General features: G+C 43.9%; 1 protein-coding gene across 1 annotated transcript in view; it reads left to right on the plus strand.

Moving 5' to 3' along the window:
- Positions 1-21,033, plus strand: part of LOC126281802 (nose resistant to fluoxetine protein 6-like) — a 252,843-nt gene that overhangs the window by 194,040 nt on the left and 37,770 nt on the right. The window contains exon 9 of the mRNA XM_049981017.1: positions 11,187-11,370. Coding sequence (XP_049836974.1) covers positions 11,187-11,370 — 184 coding nt within the window. The remainder of the gene's footprint in view (positions 1-11,186; positions 11,371-21,033) is intronic.

The following is a 21,033-nucleotide window of genomic DNA, read 5'->3' on the forward strand; positions in this document are numbered from 1 at the left end:
GCCATCGCGCTTCTCGTGGATGACGGACGTAGACGTCATACCGTCCTACAAGCTCAAAGCTCTAACCTGAATGACGAATCTTGGATATCTCTGTCGAATCGTGAATCTTAAACCTAGAATCTCGAATACTGAATTTTGAATGAAGCTGTCGCTTACGCTCTGCCATTCCTTCATTAGTGATGCTCCCAAAAATTACATGTAAGTCAATCTTAAGGATCGTCTCACCCTCAGCCAATGAGAGACTCTACGGCTGTAACATTTCTCTCTGTTGTGTTGAATTTTTGTTGTAGGTCTATCCCCCTTTTTTAAAATCTTTTTCTAAAGTTTCGGAGAATCTACCAAGCAGAATGTGTCCAGAACTCCACGTGGACTTTCCCTAAATAGTGGCAAGGCATCGGCAGACTACAAAGCTGTCCCTCAGCCTTTAATTGTTAATGTGGGGGTCCGACAAATCCCCAGCACATTCAGCGTAGCTAAATTTATATGAAAACAGTTGGCAACACTGTCTGCCGTCTAGCAGTCCTCTCTCACATCTGTTTACTTCCGATAACCAATATTTTATTCGTGAGCTGCTCATTTTTGTTAGTTTTTGACAGTTATTTAGTGGCTGGGGATTCCATTACAAGACAGCGCCAAAGAAGTAGGTATAAATTCGCATACTCAAGCTTTCCTGTAACTTTGAAGCTTTTGAATTTGGAATTCTCATTAATGATTTTATTTTTGTAACAGATGATGGAAGAAGACGCTTCCAGCTGCTTCAGTGAGGAGATTTCAGATGAAGATGCCCACTAGTAAGCAGTCTGGTGATTCATATGGTGCAAATTCAGACTTGGCCAATTTTTTCATAGGCAAAGACAAGAGTACAAAATGGGGGAAGGTTCCTGCCAGTCAGAGAGTAAAAGCTAGAAGGATCAATATCATAACTCATTTTCCTGGAATAAAGAGATCGGCAAAGACTTGTAAATCCCCCAATGATGGTTTCTCTGCGCTAGTAGATATCACACTTATTAGTGCTATTACAATCAGTACAGACATAAAAATGGATAAAGATAGGGAAAAGAATAAGAATGTCAGAAATGCATATTTGATGATACTGAAGTAAAAGCCGTCATTGGCCTTCTGATTTTACCAGGATCCATTCGCTCAAGTCACCGAAACTCGCTGAAGTCAACGTGTAATACAATTGCTATTAATACATTCTTCTAGAGACAAGCGTACGAAATTAAAACTGTTGTTTTACGATCTAATAACTGGAGTTTGGGTTCCGATCACAGTTGAGATTTCTTCGTACTTTTCTCGTTTTATCCCATTGTTCTAAAAAAGTGTGCACGCCATCTACAGTAACCTCCTCCTAAACCAAAACTGAACATGTGACACGTCAGCCTCAGTTGCAGATTAAATCATTCATTACCCAGGTTTCAGCCAAAATAATTTGGCCTTCTTCAGAAGCCAGTGACACAAAACCCTTACATGCCAAAGTTTGGCCACGTCAAGTATAAAACTGTAGCACCGTAGTAACCAGTCATAAATCTACATAACTTGGGCTGAAGAGAAACAACAGGCCCCACTGCGTGGACGAGGTCGGTACGCTGTGAGAGCTGCGCCGGAACTAAACGCGACGAGCAGCTGTGTACCGGGCATCGCTGATGGTGTTTGTTGCGCAAGCGCGGGTGAAAATATAGATACATAACAGTAGCTATCTTTACATTAGGAATTGGATTAATATAACCACTGAAACCTTTACTGGCGTAATATGTAAAAGAACTTACTTATGAGGAGACCGATACCCCTATAACAGATTCGGAGCCCGTAAGAAAGATTAGCTATTACTCGGCAAAAATTATTTCTCGGTTTTGAATACATTGTTCAAACTTTATCTGGTTAATTAATAAACGTATGTGTGTCTATTTACAGGAATGATCTGTAATGTCGTGGAGAGTACATCAGTATGACTAAGCGTCAATAAAGGCAACAGCGCCTAAAAACTTAAAAGTAGATGAATTTGAATTAACATAGCGTTAGTAGCAGCAGTTAAGATAGCATTAACAGAAATTACGTAGAATAGTTAGTTTAGGCAGCTCTCGCGGCCTACCGACCTCGTCCGCGCAGTGGGGCCTGCTGGTTCTCTCCAGCCCAAGTAATGAAGATTTATGCCTGGTTACTACGGTGCTACTGTTTTATACTTGGCATGGCCAAACTTTGGCATGCAAGAGTTTAGTGTCACTGGCTTCTGAAGAAGGCCAAATTATTTTGGCTGAAACCTGGGAAAAGACTGGTTTTTATTAGCAACTGAGGCTGACGTGTTACATGTTCTGTTATCACAACTGCTGACAGGGATGCACAATGTTAAAAATTCTTCAACCAGAATCATCTTATTTTTACATTTTTTTTAAAACGTAGCAGGCCCTTCAGTTTTATTCTCGACAGAATTGAACTGCTTTATTTATGGACACTATTTCATCGGAGCGTACTCTTCGATAGTGTATATTTGGACGATGACTATACATTTCAGCCGATGCTAAGGATTTGCAGAAGTAGTAACGCACTAGGACCATAACGTGACTATACAACGCCGAGACACGTGTGTCCATCGGTTACTGTCGAATATTGTCAGACGCTTTTGGTCCCGTCTGTATGTAAACAAAGTTTAGTTCCACTTTCTGCCTTTGGCAAATGTAAAATGAACAAGTTGTAGTTAAGATTAAAACAAATCTAAAGTAAACCAGTGTTGTGTACATAGTTCCGCGTAGTCAGCGCGTACACAACTTTCCCACTAGAGCGCGCCCCGCTAAGCACAACAGCGCAGGCGCAGCGCTCGTCCGTCTCCGCACTACGAGATGGCACTGTCTTAGAGTCGGACCAAATTCTGCTTCCGCCGATCCGCGAATTAATATGAAACGCAGCCAATGAGATTGCTGCTAATGTAGAACCTTTTTTCCTTGCGGATCACACTCGCGCAGTCATACCTGAACGCTCAAGGTATTATAACGAGTGTACAGACCTCCGATTAGTCAGTCTGCATTAGTCTGTACCAGTCTGTAGTCAAGTTTCAGTCTGCGCGTAATAAGATTATCATATTCCTGTACATAGCCATGAAGAGAAATGTATAGACACTTTGTCAAGTATCAGAGATATGTGAGAATAAGATTAACTTACCAAGACCGAAGGAACTTCAGATTGTCAATTGTAAATAGCATCCAGAACCAAGATAACTTATTTTTTGCTTGTTATTATTTTAATAAATGTGATTGAAAATTAATCAAGTTCCTTTTAAAGTTGGTCACCGTCAATCTGCTACTCTAAGGGTGCAAGTGGCATTTCTATCGTCTGACCTAACGGCAGAAGATAAACACGCCACGATAAGACCACGAGACATATGGCTGACACTCGCCTACTTCGCTAGAGCATTAAGTCAAATAATCTGATGGTGTGTGTACCGAAGGTCTTACAGTACGCACACCACAACCCGACAGAAAGGCGAGATGAGCCAGTGAGCAAACAAGCAAATATAGAGAAAACAGCAGCGCAACTGCTGCTGTGCTAGGCGCTGTAGATTGTAGGTACCCAAGGGGTGGGCGGTCCAGACGCACGGCCTCTGGTCCTTCGCCACGGAAGAGGCCCCTCTACTTAGTAACATGCTCTATGTTCACAGCCCGACGTCCGCTCGCCCCCACCCACCTTGCATTTGGTCTCCTGTTGATAAATGTCAGCCTCGCGTATGTGCTGTTTACCGTTAGAGGACCCCGCCAGTAGGCGCCCCCAATTCGCCTAAATGTTGATCCCCTCAAGCGACTCTTGTCGACCGACCACCTGAACTGACTAGACGACACAGCAGGGGGCCACTGTGGTCTCATCTACATCTACTTGATTACTCTGCTATTCACAACGAATTGCCTGGCAGAGGATTCAATCAACCACTTTCAAGCTGTCTCCCTACCGTTCCACTCGCGAGCGGCGCGCGGGAAAAACGAGCACTTAAATTTTTCTGTGCGAGCCCTGATTTCTCTTATGTTATCGTCATGATCATTTCTCCTTATATAGATGGGTGCCAACAGAATGTTTTCGGAGGAGGAAACTGGTGATTGAAATTTCATGAGAAGATTCCGTCGCAATGAAAAACGCCTTTGTTTTAATGATTGCCCTCCAATTCACGTATCATGTCTGTGATACTATCTCCCCTATTTCGCGATAGTACAAAACGAGCCGCCCTTCTCTAAACTTTTTCGATGTCATCCGTCAGTCCCACCTGATGTGGATCCCACACCGCACAGCAGTAATCCAGAATAGGGTGGACAAGCGTAGTGTAAGCAGTCTCTTTGGTAGACCTGTTTCACCTTCTAAGTGTTCTGCCAATGAATCGCAGTCTTTAGTTTGCTCCACCCACAACATTATTTATCTGATCGTTCCAATTTAGGTTATTTGTAATCGCTAAGTATTCAGTTGAATTCACAGTCTTCAGATTTGTGTGACTTATCGCATAATCGAAATTTAGCGGATTTCTTTTAGTACTCATGTGAATAACTTCATACTTTTCTTTATTCATTTTATTTGTGACAGGAAATCACGTGGTCATGGCCCGTTTCGGGCGCCCGGTCCTTACTGCACCCCTTGCAGTCCCACGAGAGCTGCCTTGGCTATGGCACTACTGAAAACAACTTTCTAAAATAGGGAGGAGTGATCTCTGCAATCGTAATTTCTGTCGCATGCAGTAATGGAAATCACTGTAAAGGCATGGATATTTGCAAGAAAATAAAAATTGTCGGTTGGAGTAGTTGTGCACAATGTATATGCAATAGTTTGAATCCAGTATGCCGACAAATACAGTCAAATGATATCGCATTTGATGCCAGCAGTTCAGTACAGAAGACATCAACGATTAAGGTGGTAGAATATGGAACTTGGTATAAAGGCAGTCGGCTCTGCGCGGTATTACACCTAGGTCTACATCATACTCCGCAAGCCACCCAATGATGTGTTGTGGAGGTTACTTTCGGTACCACTATCTGATCCCTCCAATCCTGTTCCACTCGCTAATAGTGCGTGGGAAGAATGATTGTCGGCAAGCATCTGTATTGGCTCTAATTTCTCGAATTTTCTCCTCCTGGCCAATACGCAAGATGTATGTGTGGGGCCGGCCAGTGTGGCCGAATAGTTCTAGGCGCTGCAGTTTGGAACCACGAGACCGCTACGGTGGCAGGTTCGAATCCTGCGTCGGGCATGGATGTGTGTGATGTCCTTAGGTTAGTTAGATTTAAGTAGTTCTAAGTTCTAGGGGACTGATGACCTCAGATGTTAAGTCCCATAGCGCTCAGAGCCATTTGAACCACTTTTTTCCCCTGTGGGGAGGGGGGGGGGGCGTAATAAACCGGTCCGTGATGCACAACGCCTCTCTTGTAACCTCTGCCAGTGGAGTTTGTTTAGCATCTCCGTAACACTCTCTCGCCAGCTAAACGTTCCCGTCACAAAAGGCGCCGCTCTTCGTTGGATCTTCTCTATCGCCTCTATCAGTCCTACCTCAAGAGGGATCCCAGATAGATGAACAATACTCAAGAATCGGGCCAACAAGCGCCTTATAAGCCACTTCTTTAGTGGATAAGTTACATTTCCTCAAGATTCTTCCGATGCATCTGAGTCTGGTGACTGCCTTTCCCACTATCTGGTTCATGCGTTCATTCAACTTAAGGTCACTCTGCATAGTTACGCCTAAAAATTTTACGGCAGACGCCAGTCATCAATTCTCTGCAGGTCGTTCTGCAAATTCGTACTATCTTCTGGCGTTGCTACTTTGACACAGACAACTGCAGCATCCTCGAATAGCCTTTAAGAGCATCCCACGCTTTGGTTCAAATGGCTCTGAGCACTATGGCACATAACACCTGAGGTCATCAGTCCCCTAGAACTTAGAACTACTTAGGAGGGGTAGGACGTCAAACGGGCCGACTTGGAGCAGGAGAGGCACCACAGGGTATTTTATTTTCTACTGTCTATACTTTTACAAATAAATTCATGAAACTTTATCAGCATGACCAGGAAGGATTCATGATTCACACTCATAGCAGTGAAAGTTCAAAAATAAAACATAATAATTTTTTTAGATATGATATTTCATCATTTTTTCACTTACTGTTGGCTGCATTTGTTGCTATAAGTACATTTTTCTTCACAATTAAGAGAGATTCTTTGATGAATTTTGCACAGCATACAAACCACACTTAAAGGTATAAGAAACTCTAGAATTTTCCAAATCCATTAAAACCTGTGGTAAAAATTGAGATAGTTAACTACAAAATTTGATTTTTTTTCTAAACATAAAGTTTAAAACGTAACAGCTCGTTCATTTTTTCATAAATTAAAAAGATTCTAGAGTTTCAGACACCTGTAAGTATGGTTTGTACGCTGTGCCGTCTCCAGCTGTTTGTCATCAATAGTGTAGCTGTACAGCAGTGTATTTCTTTTCCTATGTATGCGCAATATTTTACATTTATTTACGTTCAGGATTAACGCGTACGTTATCCAACTCGGAGGATTACGAATGCACGAACCGTTAGCGGAGTATTTCGGATGTTACGGGGAACAGGTGCAAAATCCATTGAACAGTCTCTCTCACTTATGAAGAAAAGTGTACCTATAGCAACAAATGCAGCCAATAGTAAGTGAAAAATGATGAAATTTCACATGTAAAAAAATTATTTTGTTATGTTTTTGAACTTCTGCTGCTACGAGTGTGAATCCTGAATACTTCCTGGTCATGCTGACAGAGTTTTCTGAATTTACTTGTAAAAGTATAGACAGTTGAAATTAAAATGTCCTCTGGTGTCTCTCCTGCTCCAAGTCAGCCAGTTTGATGTCCTACCCCCTTAAACATAACTAACTTAAGGACATCACACACATTCATGCCCGGGCCAGGATTCGAACCTGCGACCGCAACCATCGGGTGGTTCCAGACTGAAGCGCCTAGAACCGCTCGTCCACTGCAGCCGGCTACGGCGCTTTCTACTAGATCATTTTTGTGCAGAGTGATTCACGAAGATATGTACATATTTTAATATGTTGTTCTACAAATAAAACTAAAGAAAATAGTTCATATAAACATAGGTCCGCAAATGTTTAGTTACGGAGTTACAGCTAATTAAAGATTTTGCCTGAAATTTAGCAACTTCGCTAATATGAAGGCATCGAAAACGGTTACGAGGTTAAAGTAATGCATGATTTCAATTTATTTTGTTGTCATTGATCTGGTGAATCCAATAAAACATGTCCCAGACGTATATCTGCAGAAGTTTTCCAGAACATCCAGAGAAGGAAAGACGCAATTTGGTGATTTTTTTTATTTATTAACTACTTGGCCCAATTAGTTTTTAAAATTCCAGATAATTGCACCAAGTTTTCAACAGAAGTTGTAGAGAATTTAATTTTGGAAAAATGATGGTGATGACGTTAACTGAAGCTGTATGAATGTGTCAGATAATCTGCTTTTATTAATACCATAGCACACGTGAATTCATATTAAACCGGAAAAAACAAAGCTCAGTGTTAATGAAGTTGTACAGTGTACTTACATTTTCGCAATACACTGACAATAAATGTTCAAAAATGTCTCCACCGAGTACGATGCGTTTAGCTGCACGCGTATGAAAAGATTTTGGTGCTCGTTTCAGTTTCACAGGGGTGTTTTAATTTCGTCTATTGCATTCACAAGGCGAGCAAGTAACGCCCCATGTGTATTGACTTTGTCCGCATAAACTGTCTTTCATCCATCCCCATACACAAAAATCCACTGGTGTTAAATCGGGAGATCTGGGTGGCCACAGACGTGTAGCACCACGATCAATACATTTCTGGGGAAAATGTTCTTTTAAATGTGTAGTAACGGCGTTGGTGAAATGTGGTGGCACGCCGTCGTGTCGGAAATCCTTTTGCAGTCGTGTAGCGCGTGGAACTTCTTCGAGCAAGCGAGGTATTTCTTCTTGAAGGAATGGTAAGTAAGTCTCGCCAGTTAGACGTTCTGGGAAAATCAATGGTCCAATAAAGTATGTGTTGATTATACTACACTACACATTTATGCTAAATCGCTGGTGAAAATTGAGTTGCGCTGTTGCGTGTGGATTTGCCTCAGACAATATGTCCTCGTTATGTAAATTGTTTATACCATTTCCAGTAAACTGTCCCCCTTCAGTAAATAAAATGCATTTGTGTAAGCACCGGTTAATATTTAACCAGTTACACACCTCCTTGCTAAGGGCAGGGTCTCCCGGATGTAAATGATGCACTTTTTGTTTATGGTAAGGATACAAATTGTACTTCAGTGTACGCCATACCTTAGATGGTGAAATGCCTAATCGTTGAGAGACAAGTCGTGTATTGGTACCCAGGCGACGTTGAACAGCATCCATAATATCCTCAACATCGTCTTCACGAATCGAGCGTCGTATTGATTATGAACGCTAGGTATAGAACCTGTTCCCCGTAACATCCGAAATACTCCGCTAACGGTTCGTGCATTCGTAATCCTCCGAGTTGGATAACGTACGCGTTATTCGTTAACTGCAGCCGTATCATAACCATCACATTTGCCATAAATAAACACCAAATCGACGTGTTGCTCTTGTGTAAATTTGAAAGGCATCCATATGTCACAAATAATTTAGAAACTACAATAGTTACTATGTGGTTTCACTTCAATACGCTGTTCTTATTATGTTCATTCACTGGACAATACAGAAAATTAACTCCTTACGGAGTTACGGCTAATAAAAGATTTTGCCTGAAATTTAGCAACTTCCCTAATACGAAACCATCGCAAAACTGTAAGAGGTTAAAGTAAAGCGCCTTTTCCATTTATTTTGTTGTCACATCTGCTGTCATTTCGAGTTCTCTTATGTCTTACTTAATTTCTTTGATCCATTTAGTACTCCATAATTTTTCTATTATTCTCTTACTAATTCTGTTTTCTGGTTTTGTCATCAGATGTCCAAAGAATGAAATATATTTTTTCCTAGTTGCGTTCATTTGAAGCTATTTTCCAACGACCATTTACTTCATATTGTTTATTAACGTATGTCCTAATTATTCTTGTTTCTATGTTTATTGTTTTGTCAGTTTCTGCTGCATTAGTTGTTTTGAGGGTGGTTTCAGCTGCATAAGTTACTTCTGGTAGTGTAACTGTTTTATAACGTCTTAGTTTTGCATCCATGGATAGGCTTTTCTTGTTGTATGTGTTTTTTCTAATGTAATTTGCTTCCGTCAGTTTTTTGTTCTGTTTTGCCATTGTAAGTTATAATTTCACCTAAATATTTAAACGTATCAACTGTTTTTTTTTTGTTCTTCTATCGTAATTTTGTTTGCAAGTGATGGGTCAGTTAGTATAATCTCTGTTATACTGATCAGCTAGAACATTATGACCACCTACCTAATAGCCAGTATGCTTAACTTTGGCACAGATAACAGCAGAGACGCGCCATGGAAGCAATGAGGCCTTAGTAGGTTGTTGGAGGGAGTTGGCATCACATCTGCACACACAAGTTACTCAATTCCCGTAAATACTTGAGAAGGGGCGACGAGTTCTGACGCCAAGTTCAGTCTCATCCCAAATGTGTTCGATCTGGTTCAAATTTGGCGATTTGGGGGTCCAGCACTTCAATTAGAACACGCTACTGTGTTACTCAAGCCACTCCATCACATACCTGTCCCTGTGACAGGGCTCATTGCACTATCTTGTTGCCGGCCGGAGTGGCCGAGCGGTTCTAGGCGCTACAGTCTGGAACCGCGCGATTGCTACGGTCGCAGGTTCGAATCCTGCCTCGGGCATGGATGTGTGTGATGTCCTTAGGTTAGGTAGGTTTAAGCAGGTCTAAGTTCTAGGGGACTGATGACCTCAGAAGTTAAGTCCCATAGTTCTCAGAGCCATTTGAGCTATGCCATTGCCGTCTAAAACTACCATTGTCATGAAGAGGTGTACAAAGTCTGTAACCAGTGTATGATACTCCTTGGCCACCACGATGTCTTGCGCGAGTTCCACTGGAGCCATGGATGCCCTTGTGAATGGTGCTCAGAGCGTACTGGAGCAGCCGCCAGCATGTCTCCGTTCCGCAGTACAGTTATCAAGGAGCTGTTCCCCTGGAAGATGACAGATTCACGCCTTCCCATCGGCGAGATGAAGAAGGTATCATCAGACAATACAACGATCTGCCCACTACGCCGACGTCCAGCGCCGATGGTTACGTGCCCATTTCAGTCGTATTTGCCAATGTCGTGATGTCCAATGTCGTGATGTTAGCATTGGCACATGCAGGAGTCGTCGGCTGCGGAAGTCCATCGTTAGGAGCGTTCGGTGCAGTGTCTGTTCAGACATACTTGTTCTCTGCCCAGCATTAAAGTCTGATTTAGTTCCACCACAGTCCTTTTTTAACAGTCTGCCCACCCTACGTTGCGACATCTGACATCTGCAATGAGGGGTGGCTGCCCTACTCCAAGACGTGTGGACATGGTTTCATCTTGGTTTCACCACGTGTTGAAGACACTCTCCACAGCACCCCTTGAACACCCGACAAGTCGTGCAGTTTACGAAATGCTCGCTCCGAGCCTCCGGGCCATCGCAATCTGCCCTCGCTCAAATTCAGATGGATCGTGCTCCTTCTCCACTCTGCACACGTTCAGCATGATCATTGATACTACATGCACCGTGTGTCTGTCTGACTGGCAGTCATTCCTCAACAGGAGACGCTGCTATCGCCTGGACGGGTTTATGTCAATAGCGGTTCAGTGTTCAGAATGTTCCAGCTGATCAGTATATATAATAAAGCAAAATACAGGCAGATTTCAATCGAATTTTGCCCTCAAACGGAGATAAAAAAAAAGCGTTATCTCACAGTATTGTGATGTTCAGTTGGCTCTACTGAGTTTGGAGTATCACTTTCGCACAGTAATCCTAGGTATCGACTCTTTACGTTGGTAGCGCTAAATGCCGTGCGGTATTAGCCGAGCGGTCTTAGGCGCTGCAGTCGTGTACTGTGCGGCTGGTCCCGGCGGAGGTTCGAGTCCTGCCTCGGGCATGGGTGCGTGTGTTTGTCCTTAGGATAATTCAGGTTAAGTAGTGTGTAAGCTTAGGGACTGATGACCTTACCAGTTAAGTCCCATAAGATTTCACACATTTGAACATTTTTGATAGCGCTAAATGCCTTTGCCAGGTGGCGGTGAGTGGCTGTTGGGCCGCGTCGACGGCCCTGGCGCTGTTCGCCGCGTACGGGCTGCTCCTCAGCTACCACAGGCCCTACAGCAGGCTGGAGGCTGCACTGTTCGCCACCCTGCAGCCACTCGCCTGGGCGCTTTCCATCTCGTGGGTCATCTATGCCTGCGAAAAGGGACGTGCAGGTCAGTTGCTGGCACAAGTCATTCCATAAGAATGCCTCGCACTAACACTCCCTTCCTTGAAACTTGCCGATAACATATCAAAACGCCAAAACAAAACTGTAGAATTGGTCACACTAGCACCTTGCATCCAGTTTCCTTTACAGATGTACTACACTTTCACAGAACCGTTTCAATAAATCTCCGTGTCCATTCACCTTCTTTATTACTAATTTTACGTGTTTGTCCCATTTCACATCGCATCTCGGTACTGCCAGTAAATACTAATACAATGTGACGTGCTCAACATGCACACCACTAACATTGTAATCAAAAAAATGGCTCTGAGTACTATGAGATTTAACATCTGAGGTCATCAGTCCCCTAGAACTTAGAACTACTTAAACCTAACTAACCTAAGGACATCACACACATCCATGCCCAAGGCAGGATTCGACCTGCGGCCGTAGTGGTCGCGCGGTTCCAGACTGAAGCGCCTAGAACCGCTCTGCCACACTGGCCGGCACATTGTAATCAGACACATTGTAATCAGGTTATTTCTCTATCTCCATCAACATCCCCATGGCTACTCTGCAAATCACACTTAAGTGCCTGGCAGAGGCTTCATCGAACCACCTTCTCACCAATTCTCTTTTGTTCCACTGTCGAACGGCGCGCGGAAGAAACGAACACCTATATCCTAGCGTGGGAGTTCTGATTTCATTTATGTTATTATGATGATCGATTTTTCCAATGTAGGTCGGCGTCATCAAACTATTTTGACATTCGGAGGAGAAAGTTGGTGACTTAGATTTCGTAAGAAGATCCCGCCGCAACGAGAAACGCCTTTATTTTACTCATCTACATGCCAAATCCCCTATTTCGCGATTATACAAAACGTGCTGCCCTTCTGCGAACATTCTCCATGCACTCGTTAATCCTATCTGGTAAGGATCCCACTCCGCGCAGCAGTAATCCAATCGGGGGCGCACAGTCGCAATGTAGGGAGACCCGTTACTAGAGCTGTTGCATCTTGTAAGTGTTCTGTCAATACAACTCAGTCTTTGGTTCGTCTTCCACACAACATTTTCTATGCGTTCCTTCCAATTTAAGTTGTTCGTAACTGTAATTGAATTTATGGCCTTTAGATCTGATTGACTTCTCGTGTAGCCGCGGTTTAACCCATTATTTTTTAGCACTCATGTGAATGACCTCACATTTTTCATTACTTAGGATCAACTGACAATTTTCGCACTACACAGAAATCTCTTATGAATCGTTTTGCAATTGGTTTTGATCTTTTGATTACTTAACTAAACGGTAAACGACAGCATCATCTACAAGCAACCTAAGACGGCTAGTCAGCTGTCTCCTAAATCATATACATACATCAAAAATAGTTTTGCATCACATCGGTTCCGAGAGTTCCAAAACATGTACAGAAAATTGGAATACAGATCAACATAAACATCATTTCCGCCCTTTTTTATTGCACGTTGTACCACCATACAGCGAGACCTTTAGAGATCGTTCTCCAGATTGCTGTACACACCGGTACCTCTAATACCCAGTAGCACGTCCTCTTGCATTGATTCATGCCTGCATTCGTCGTGGCATACTATCCACAACTTCATCAAGGCACTGTTGGTCAAGATTGTCCCATTCCTCAAAGGCGATTCGGCATAGATCACTCAGAGCGATTAGTGGGTCACACCGTCCATAAAAAGCCCTTTTCAATCTATCCCATCTAGTCGAGCGATGTCGTTATCCTGAAGTAAGTCATTCACAAGATGTGCACGATGGAGAAGCGAACAGTCATCCATAAAGACGAATGCCTCTCAAATATGCTGCCGATAATGATTGCACTATCGGTCGGATAATGGCATTCACTTTTCGTACAGCCATTACGCCGCCTTCCATGACCACCAGCGGCGTTCGTCGGCCCCACATAATGCCACCCCAAAACATCAGGGAACCTCCACTTCGCTGCACTCGCTGGACAGTGTGTCTAAGGCGTTAAACACGATTGGGTTGCCTCCAAGCACGTCTCTGACGATTGTCTGGTTGAAGGCATAAGCGACACTCATCGTTGAAGAGCACGTGACACGAATCCTGAGCGGTCATTTCGGCTGTTGTGGGGCCCATCTGTACCGCGCTGCATGGTGTCGTGGTTTCAAAGATGGACCTCGCCATGGACGTCGGGAGTGAAGTTGCGCATAATGTAGCCTATTTTGCACAGTTGGAATCGTAACACGACGTCCTGTAGCTGTACGAAAAGCATTATTCAATATGGTGGCGTTGCTGTCAGGGTTCCTCCGAGCCATAATACATAGGTAGCGATAATCCACTGCAGCAGTAGCCCTTGGGCGGTCTGAACGAGGCATGTCATCGACAGTTCCTGTCGTTCTGTATCTCCTCCATGTCCGAACAACATCGCTTTGGTTCACTCCGAGACGCCTGGAAACTTCCCTTGCTGAGAGCCCTTCATGGCACAAAGTAACAATGCGGGCGCAATCGAACCGCGGTACTGACCGCAGAGGCACGGTTGAACTACAGACAACACAAGCCGTTTGCCTCTTTCCTGGCGGAATGACTGAAACTGATCGGCTGTCGGACCCCCTCCGTCTATTAGGCGCTGCTCATGGTGGTTGTTTACATCTTGGGGCGGGTTTACTGACATATCTGTGCCGTCAAAGGGAATGTGTCAGTAATACAGTATCCGCAGCCAATGTCTATCTTGAGGAGTTCTGGGAACCGGGGTGATGCAAAACTTTTTTTGATGTGTGTGTATAAATAAGGAACAGCAGAGGGCCTTTAACACTCTCTTGAGGAACGCCAGAAATCGATTCGGTTTTACTCGGTGACTTTCCGTCAATTACTACGAAATATAACATCTCTGACCGGAAATTACGCATCAAATCGCATAACTGGAACGATAATCTGTAAGCACGCAGTGTGATTACAAGCTGCTTGTGAATCATGGTGTCACAAGCGTTCTGGAAATCTAGAAATAAAAAATCAACTTGAATTCCCTTGTCAGTAGCACTCAAAATTTCGTGTGTGTAAAGAGCTAGTTGCGTTGCACGAGAACGATATTTTCTAAATTCGTGTGGCTTTGTGTCAATAGACCGTTCTCTTCGAGGTAATTCACAATGTTCGAACACAATATACGTTCCAGAATCCTGTTGCATATCGACGTTAATGATATGGGCCTGTAATTTAGTGAACTGCTCCTAATGCTTTCTTGAATATTGGCGTGACCTGTGCAACTGTCCAATCTTTGGGCGCAGATCCTTCGTCGAGCGAGAGGTTGTATTGATAAGTATGGAGCTGTTGCATTTGCACACTCTTGAAAGGAAACTAACTAGTAAGCATTCTGGTTGGAAAGTATTATCTTGCATTCACCCAGTTTAAAAAGAGCTGCCATTCATTACACCAAGTACTTCCTTTATTTCATTAGGATCATCCAACGACGATACCTTCCTCACTCTCTGATCAAAAGTATCCGGACACCTATTACTAGACATTAATAAGAGGGGTGTCCACCATTCACCATTATGATGGCTTGAATTCTACAGTGGACACTTTTAATGAGATGAATGTATGTGGGGCGGAGAAGGCATTGACATTAGACGCTGGGGACTGGAGCCTATTCGACGATTTGACCCTACGCAAAGGTGTTCCATTGAGCAAAGCTCGGTATTGGGGCAGGCCAGTCCATTTCAAGAACGTTACTGTCCACAAACCACTGCCCCACACGTGTCGCTTTATGAGAGGGTGCATTGTCGTGCTGATACACTCCTGGAAATTGAAATAAGAACACCGTGAATTCATTGTCCCAGGAAGGGGAAACTTTATTGACACATTCCTGGGGTCAGATACATCACATGATCACACTGACAGAACCACAGGCACATAGAAACGACGCTTCATCCAGTCCCAAACATGCTCAATGGGGGACAGATCCGGAGATCTTGCTGGCCAGGGTAGTTGACTTACACCTTCTAGAGCACGTTGGGTGGCACGGGATACATGCGGACGTGCATTGTCCTGTGGGAACAGCAAGTTCCCTTGCCGGTCTAGGAATGGTAGAACGATGGGTTCGATGACGGTTTGGATGTACCGTGCACTATTCAGTGTCCCCTCGACGATCACCAGAGGTGTACGGCCAGTTTAGGAGATCGCTCCCCACACCATGATGCCGGGTGTTGGCCCTGTGTGTCTCGGTCGTACGCAGTCCTGATTGTGGCGCTCACCTGCACGCATACGACCATCATTGGCACCAAGGCAGAAGCGACTCTCATCGCTGAAGACGACACGTCTCCATTCGTCCCTCCATTCACGCCTGTCGCGACACCACTGGAGGCGGGCTGCACGATGTTGGGGCGTGAGCGGAAGACGGCCTAACGGTGTGCGGGACCGTAGCCCAGCTTCATGGAGACGGTTGCGAATGGTCCTCGCCGATACCCCAGGAGCAACAGTGTCCCTAATTTGCTGGGAAGTGGCGGTGCGGTCCCCTACGGCACTGCGTAGGATCCTACGGTCTTGGCGTGCATCCGTGCGTCGCTGCGGTCCGGTCCCAGGTCGACGGGCACGTGCACCTTCCGCCGACCACTGGCGACAACATCGATGTACTGTGGAGACCTCACGCCCCACGTGTTGAGCAATTCGGCGGTACGTCCACCCGGCCTCCCGCATGCCCACTATACGCCCTCGCTCAAAGTCCGTCAACTGCACATACGGTTCACGTCCACGCTGTCGCGGCATGCTACCAGTGTTAAAGTCTGCGATGGAGCTCCGTATGCCACGGCAAACTGGCTGACACTGACGGCCGCGGTGCACAAATGCTGCGCAGCTAGCGCCATTCGACGGCCAACACCGCGGTTCCTGGTGTGTCCGCTGTGCCGTGCGTGTGATCATTGCTTGTACAGCCCTCTCGCAGTGTCCGGAGCAAGTATGGTGGGTCTGACATACCGGTGTCAATGTGTTCTTTTTTCCATTTCCAGGAGTGTATATCGCCTCCGAACTGTTCTTATACTGTACGCTGTACATAGTTCTGCAAAATATGTTCGTATCCTTCCGCATTTTGCGTTCTCTTAAGCGCAATAGGAATAACATTGGTTCACTTCGCCTTACAACAAGGATTTTGGAGAGCTTAGTTCCATGAATTTTGATTGATTGTAGCCATAGTCTCTATCCTAAAGGGAAAACCGAGCAACGCAATTTTAATTAGTGACCTCCAGAACGACCGATCAGAGATAACACTTTGCGAAACATAAAATAATAACCAAGTCGAACTCTAGTAAATTGCATAGTCCCTCAGAAACACATAACGTGCGCTTATGTAGGAGTTTTCGTGTTGTCTCAGCTTGTATGCAATGAAGTTCCTGCTCTAACAGAACTTCTTTACGACAATAACGCACAATAACGTCGAAAGCAGTCTTCCTTGCGGACCTAACGTGGTACCCACTTCATCACGTGCTACCCTTCCTGCTCTCAACATACGCAAATGTTCTCACCGCTATGTAGAGGCTCCTATATCCCAGCACAAAGGATGTGATTGAATCGAGCATTATGATTGCCTATTGTCGAATTTACCAGCCGAATTACTGATACCGCCGATATCGAAGCACTGCCCGCCTTTTTTCCTTCTGCAGGTGAGACTTTCAGCGGTTGTTTTACACAGATCGCCATATTGCACTGACAGTTAAATCATACAAACTACCATACATATCGTCAAATAAGGAAAGACACACAGTCATCCTCTCTACTCTTGCCATAACATAAACCAGTAAACTTTACAATGCAGTATATACACATTTTACACTCTGTAAGCCACAGTAACTTTACAATACAATATATACAAATTTTACACAAACAGTGCAGTTATCTTTTATATCTGCAACATCCAAAAAAATTATGCTACGCCTACACTCACACAGTCTATACATCACGATGCTCTCCAGTTCTATGGAAGCCCCGTCAGCCTTTTCTTTCTTTCTACAGACTTGACATTCAGCGTCATACAAAATCATCCCTTTTACATCAGAGCACCCTCAGCGGACCGAAGTCGGTCTCAGAACTAATGTACAAATTCGAGATCGTTTCCCCTCAGCACAAACGCGTTACTGTTTTCTGCTCCGAACCTGATCTCTTTCTACAGACATCTCCAGACTCGGGGATTTCAAGAACACACTTATTTTCACCATAATACTATACCATTTTCGCCGTACTTCTCGACATCAAGCACTAGGCAGCATCCTACCGATTGCTAGCGCAACATAATTCTCAAGATATAGATTGAAAATTATTTCTACACAAATGCCAAACTTTACGGAGGTCCAGCATGCTATAAACCACTCAGTAACTAGAAACAAATGGAGTAAATCGATATTTCCACTAACGAAAACTGAAGTCGGTGATGTAACAGATTCCCAATCATTCCTATAATTTATAAGCCAACTAAGGTCTTTCCCATGTCTAGAGAACAGGCAAACGTGTCCTACACACACCACAATCGATCTTCTCTCAACTAAATAAAAGCGCAAAATGTGCAGACGAAGTCAACCGAACAATTTACATGGAAAGGAATAACGGTCCAACACAAACGCAACATCTTCTCAAATTTCCACTTGATTTCGAAAGCCACCCAACACATTCTATGTATTAGTTCACTATTCGGTCGTCTAGAGAACGGAAAAGTTAACTTACATACATTCCTACACTCCAACATGCCTCTGACTTCGGACGGCTGCTGCAGTTAACGGGAAACGTGAATCATTCCCACCACAGGCCATGCATGCACGGAATCATTCTAGGTAACCTGTCACAATTATTTTTCATCATTATACTCACAATTAAATGTTACGATCGCAGTCTCAATTGAATGGCATTCGACAATGACTATCAGAAATACACCCTGCTGTCAGCAGTGGCTCTGGAAACAGAAATATCACTACCTTTCTTATCACTTGATATATTCTTCCGCGCACGGGATTAGCCGAGCGGTCTGAGGCGCTGCAGTCATGGACTGCAAGGCTGGTCCCGGCGGAAGTTCGAGTCCTCCCTCGGGCATGGGTGTGTGTGTTTGTCTTTAAGATAATTTAGGTTAAGTAGTGTGTAAGCTTAGGGACTGATGACCTTATCAGTTAAGTCCCATAAGATTTCACACACATTCGAACATTTTGAACATATTCTTCCCTTTGCTATCACAGTACACCAAGTCAAATCCAAACCCACCTTACCGTTGAACATACTCATTTCTGTTCCACAAATACATACTTTATAAACCTGGTGCTCAAATGCGAACATATCACGTACCCATCACTACTACTAAGTATAATACTTCATCAATAACTGACTGCCCACGATACGAAATAATACTGACCGAAAATCAACCAAGAGTGGCCATGTCCTTATGTTTTTCTTGCAAGTGCGACCGTTGTGTCTTAGAAAGAGAGACGTAATCAGCCAGATGTTAAAGAAAAATCCGATCGCAGCAACTACCGTATGTTACTATCACCGTATGTTACTATCACAAGCGATCTTCGTTCTACAGGCGCACACAAGTATCCAGGTTAAAAGCTATATCCGCTTTACGAATCTAGATACGACATTACCTCTGAATGAGATGGTTTTTTCTGGACAAATACCATGACAGTGATCGTAGGAGTGTGTAAGCCCACGATGCACCCTCGGGATAAAATTACCGCATTTTGAAAGTGATTTGGCTAATGAACATAGTACGTAAGCGGTATAATTCTATACTATTTCTAGCCCATTCTATCTCGATACCATGTCATAGGTTCTGCTATATATCTACTGAGTTATAGGCGAAAACTGATTGAGAAGAAACACAAACAATAGTAGTAGATGATGTTCCGATTGAGGTCGTATAAAATGTACACTAACTTTTTCAGATCTCTAGTCTTATGCTATCCGCTAGAAATGATGTCCATCATTTGGAAATGGTCTTTCCATTCAAGCACATACCTGCATCGGATCACACCCACGAGTGAATCATATTTCTGGTACTATCATATCTCGAAACGAGTCACCTTCCTCTAACCTGTCTGCTATAGTAAAATTACAACCTGGTTTTAGTCACCCCCTACGCGTCTTGTAGCTGCGCCCATTTCTACAGCTTCATGCATGTGATCGTTCCATTTTAAGTCGTAACTGAGCAGAAGTCGAAAAACAGACGGATCCACCACCTACTGCATCCCGTGTAGAAACAGAATGACCTGCGTTAGTGCAACAGGAGCAGGCTTTGACCATTTGATGGAAATGCGCACATAGTGTTATGTCCCCAAACTACATACAAGTACTACAGATCTGCATCCATTCAAATCAATCAGCCCAACATGCTGTCATCGTTATTCTCCACCCCCCAACATAGAAAAATTACGAACTGTAGAAGTCCCACTAACTTCATCTGCTATAGAAGCAACATAGGCACCGATGCCGAAGAAATGACGCACAGTTGCGGTGGGCCTCCAGTACAGAGAAAGAGATTTCGCAACGCTCACACCAGAATAGCAAAGAGCATTCCTAATGGTATACCCAATCCCTCACCGAATTCGCACCTCAAACTGCTACTGCTACTACCGCCTCTTAAATATACAGACACCGCAGAGGCCACTTTAAAGTTTGATCACCTATACTCTAGGCGAATGATCGTATCCCTCTGGTCCTGGTTCAAACACTGTTTTCTAACACGCTTTTGTACAATGCCAAACATTTCGTTTTTCTTCCACGACTTCGAGGCCAGTGTCCGAAGTTCTGATCCACGGCCTTTAGCAGGTAATTAGACGTTGCTTAGTGTAAATCATATTCTTACGGTGGATAGCATAACATGTCACACACCGGTTGATTTTAAATAAAACATTTACAACATAAGCAAAGTGGAACAGTTGTACTGCGTTGGCGTAGGTCTCCAAACTATAGTCCGAAGGTCATTCAAGAGCTCTACATTTAGACTGTTCTCTCACACTAACGGAATAGCTGATGACTCTGCATTCCCTTTCGACTGATTCCTCATATTGCATTAATGTACGCGGTAGGTGTTTTGTTGCTATCCACCCCAGAAGTTGCTGTCCATCCACCAAAACTTTTTCCCAACTCAAACAAGCGATATCAGTCAATCATAATGTGGAAGCCAGTGTACGGGTGGGATGGATAAGACACCATCCATGTACTCTAATAATAAGCATCTCAATTCATAGCGCGAACAATTTTACAGTAACTTCAGCACTGCCCAGTGATGTGAGAGCGTGTTTTCCCAATCTGAGTATCATAGCTAAACCACCCCTTCTCCACTTTGCGAGTATCAGTGCGAAAATGTATAGATGACTGTGCAGTACATCCATTCAATGTTAATTCCCGAACAAATAAATAATCAAAGTATTCCAGACAGCGCTTCACATATTTCTATCACCTCAAACATAGTGTTTAATTTACGATCTATCTCTGTGCATATGCGAGTCACAGAGGATTCTCCATGTCTTAGGGTAAAACTAGAGAGTGAAAGACCCTCCTCACATTGTCATTGACCAACCCGCAAGGCAACACCTTTAGCGAATTAATCTGTAACAGACCAGAAAAGACCGCTACACTCCACCTCTCGTGAATGACTGGAGCTTTACGAGTCCTCATCAATCTCGAGATGCGTCCATGCGAGGAGCTTAA

This window comes from Schistocerca gregaria, chromosome 7 (assembly GCF_023897955.1).
Source record: "Schistocerca gregaria isolate iqSchGreg1 chromosome 7, iqSchGreg1.2, whole genome shotgun sequence".
NCBI classification, from domain to species: domain Eukaryota; kingdom Metazoa; phylum Arthropoda; class Insecta; order Orthoptera; family Acrididae; genus Schistocerca; species Schistocerca gregaria.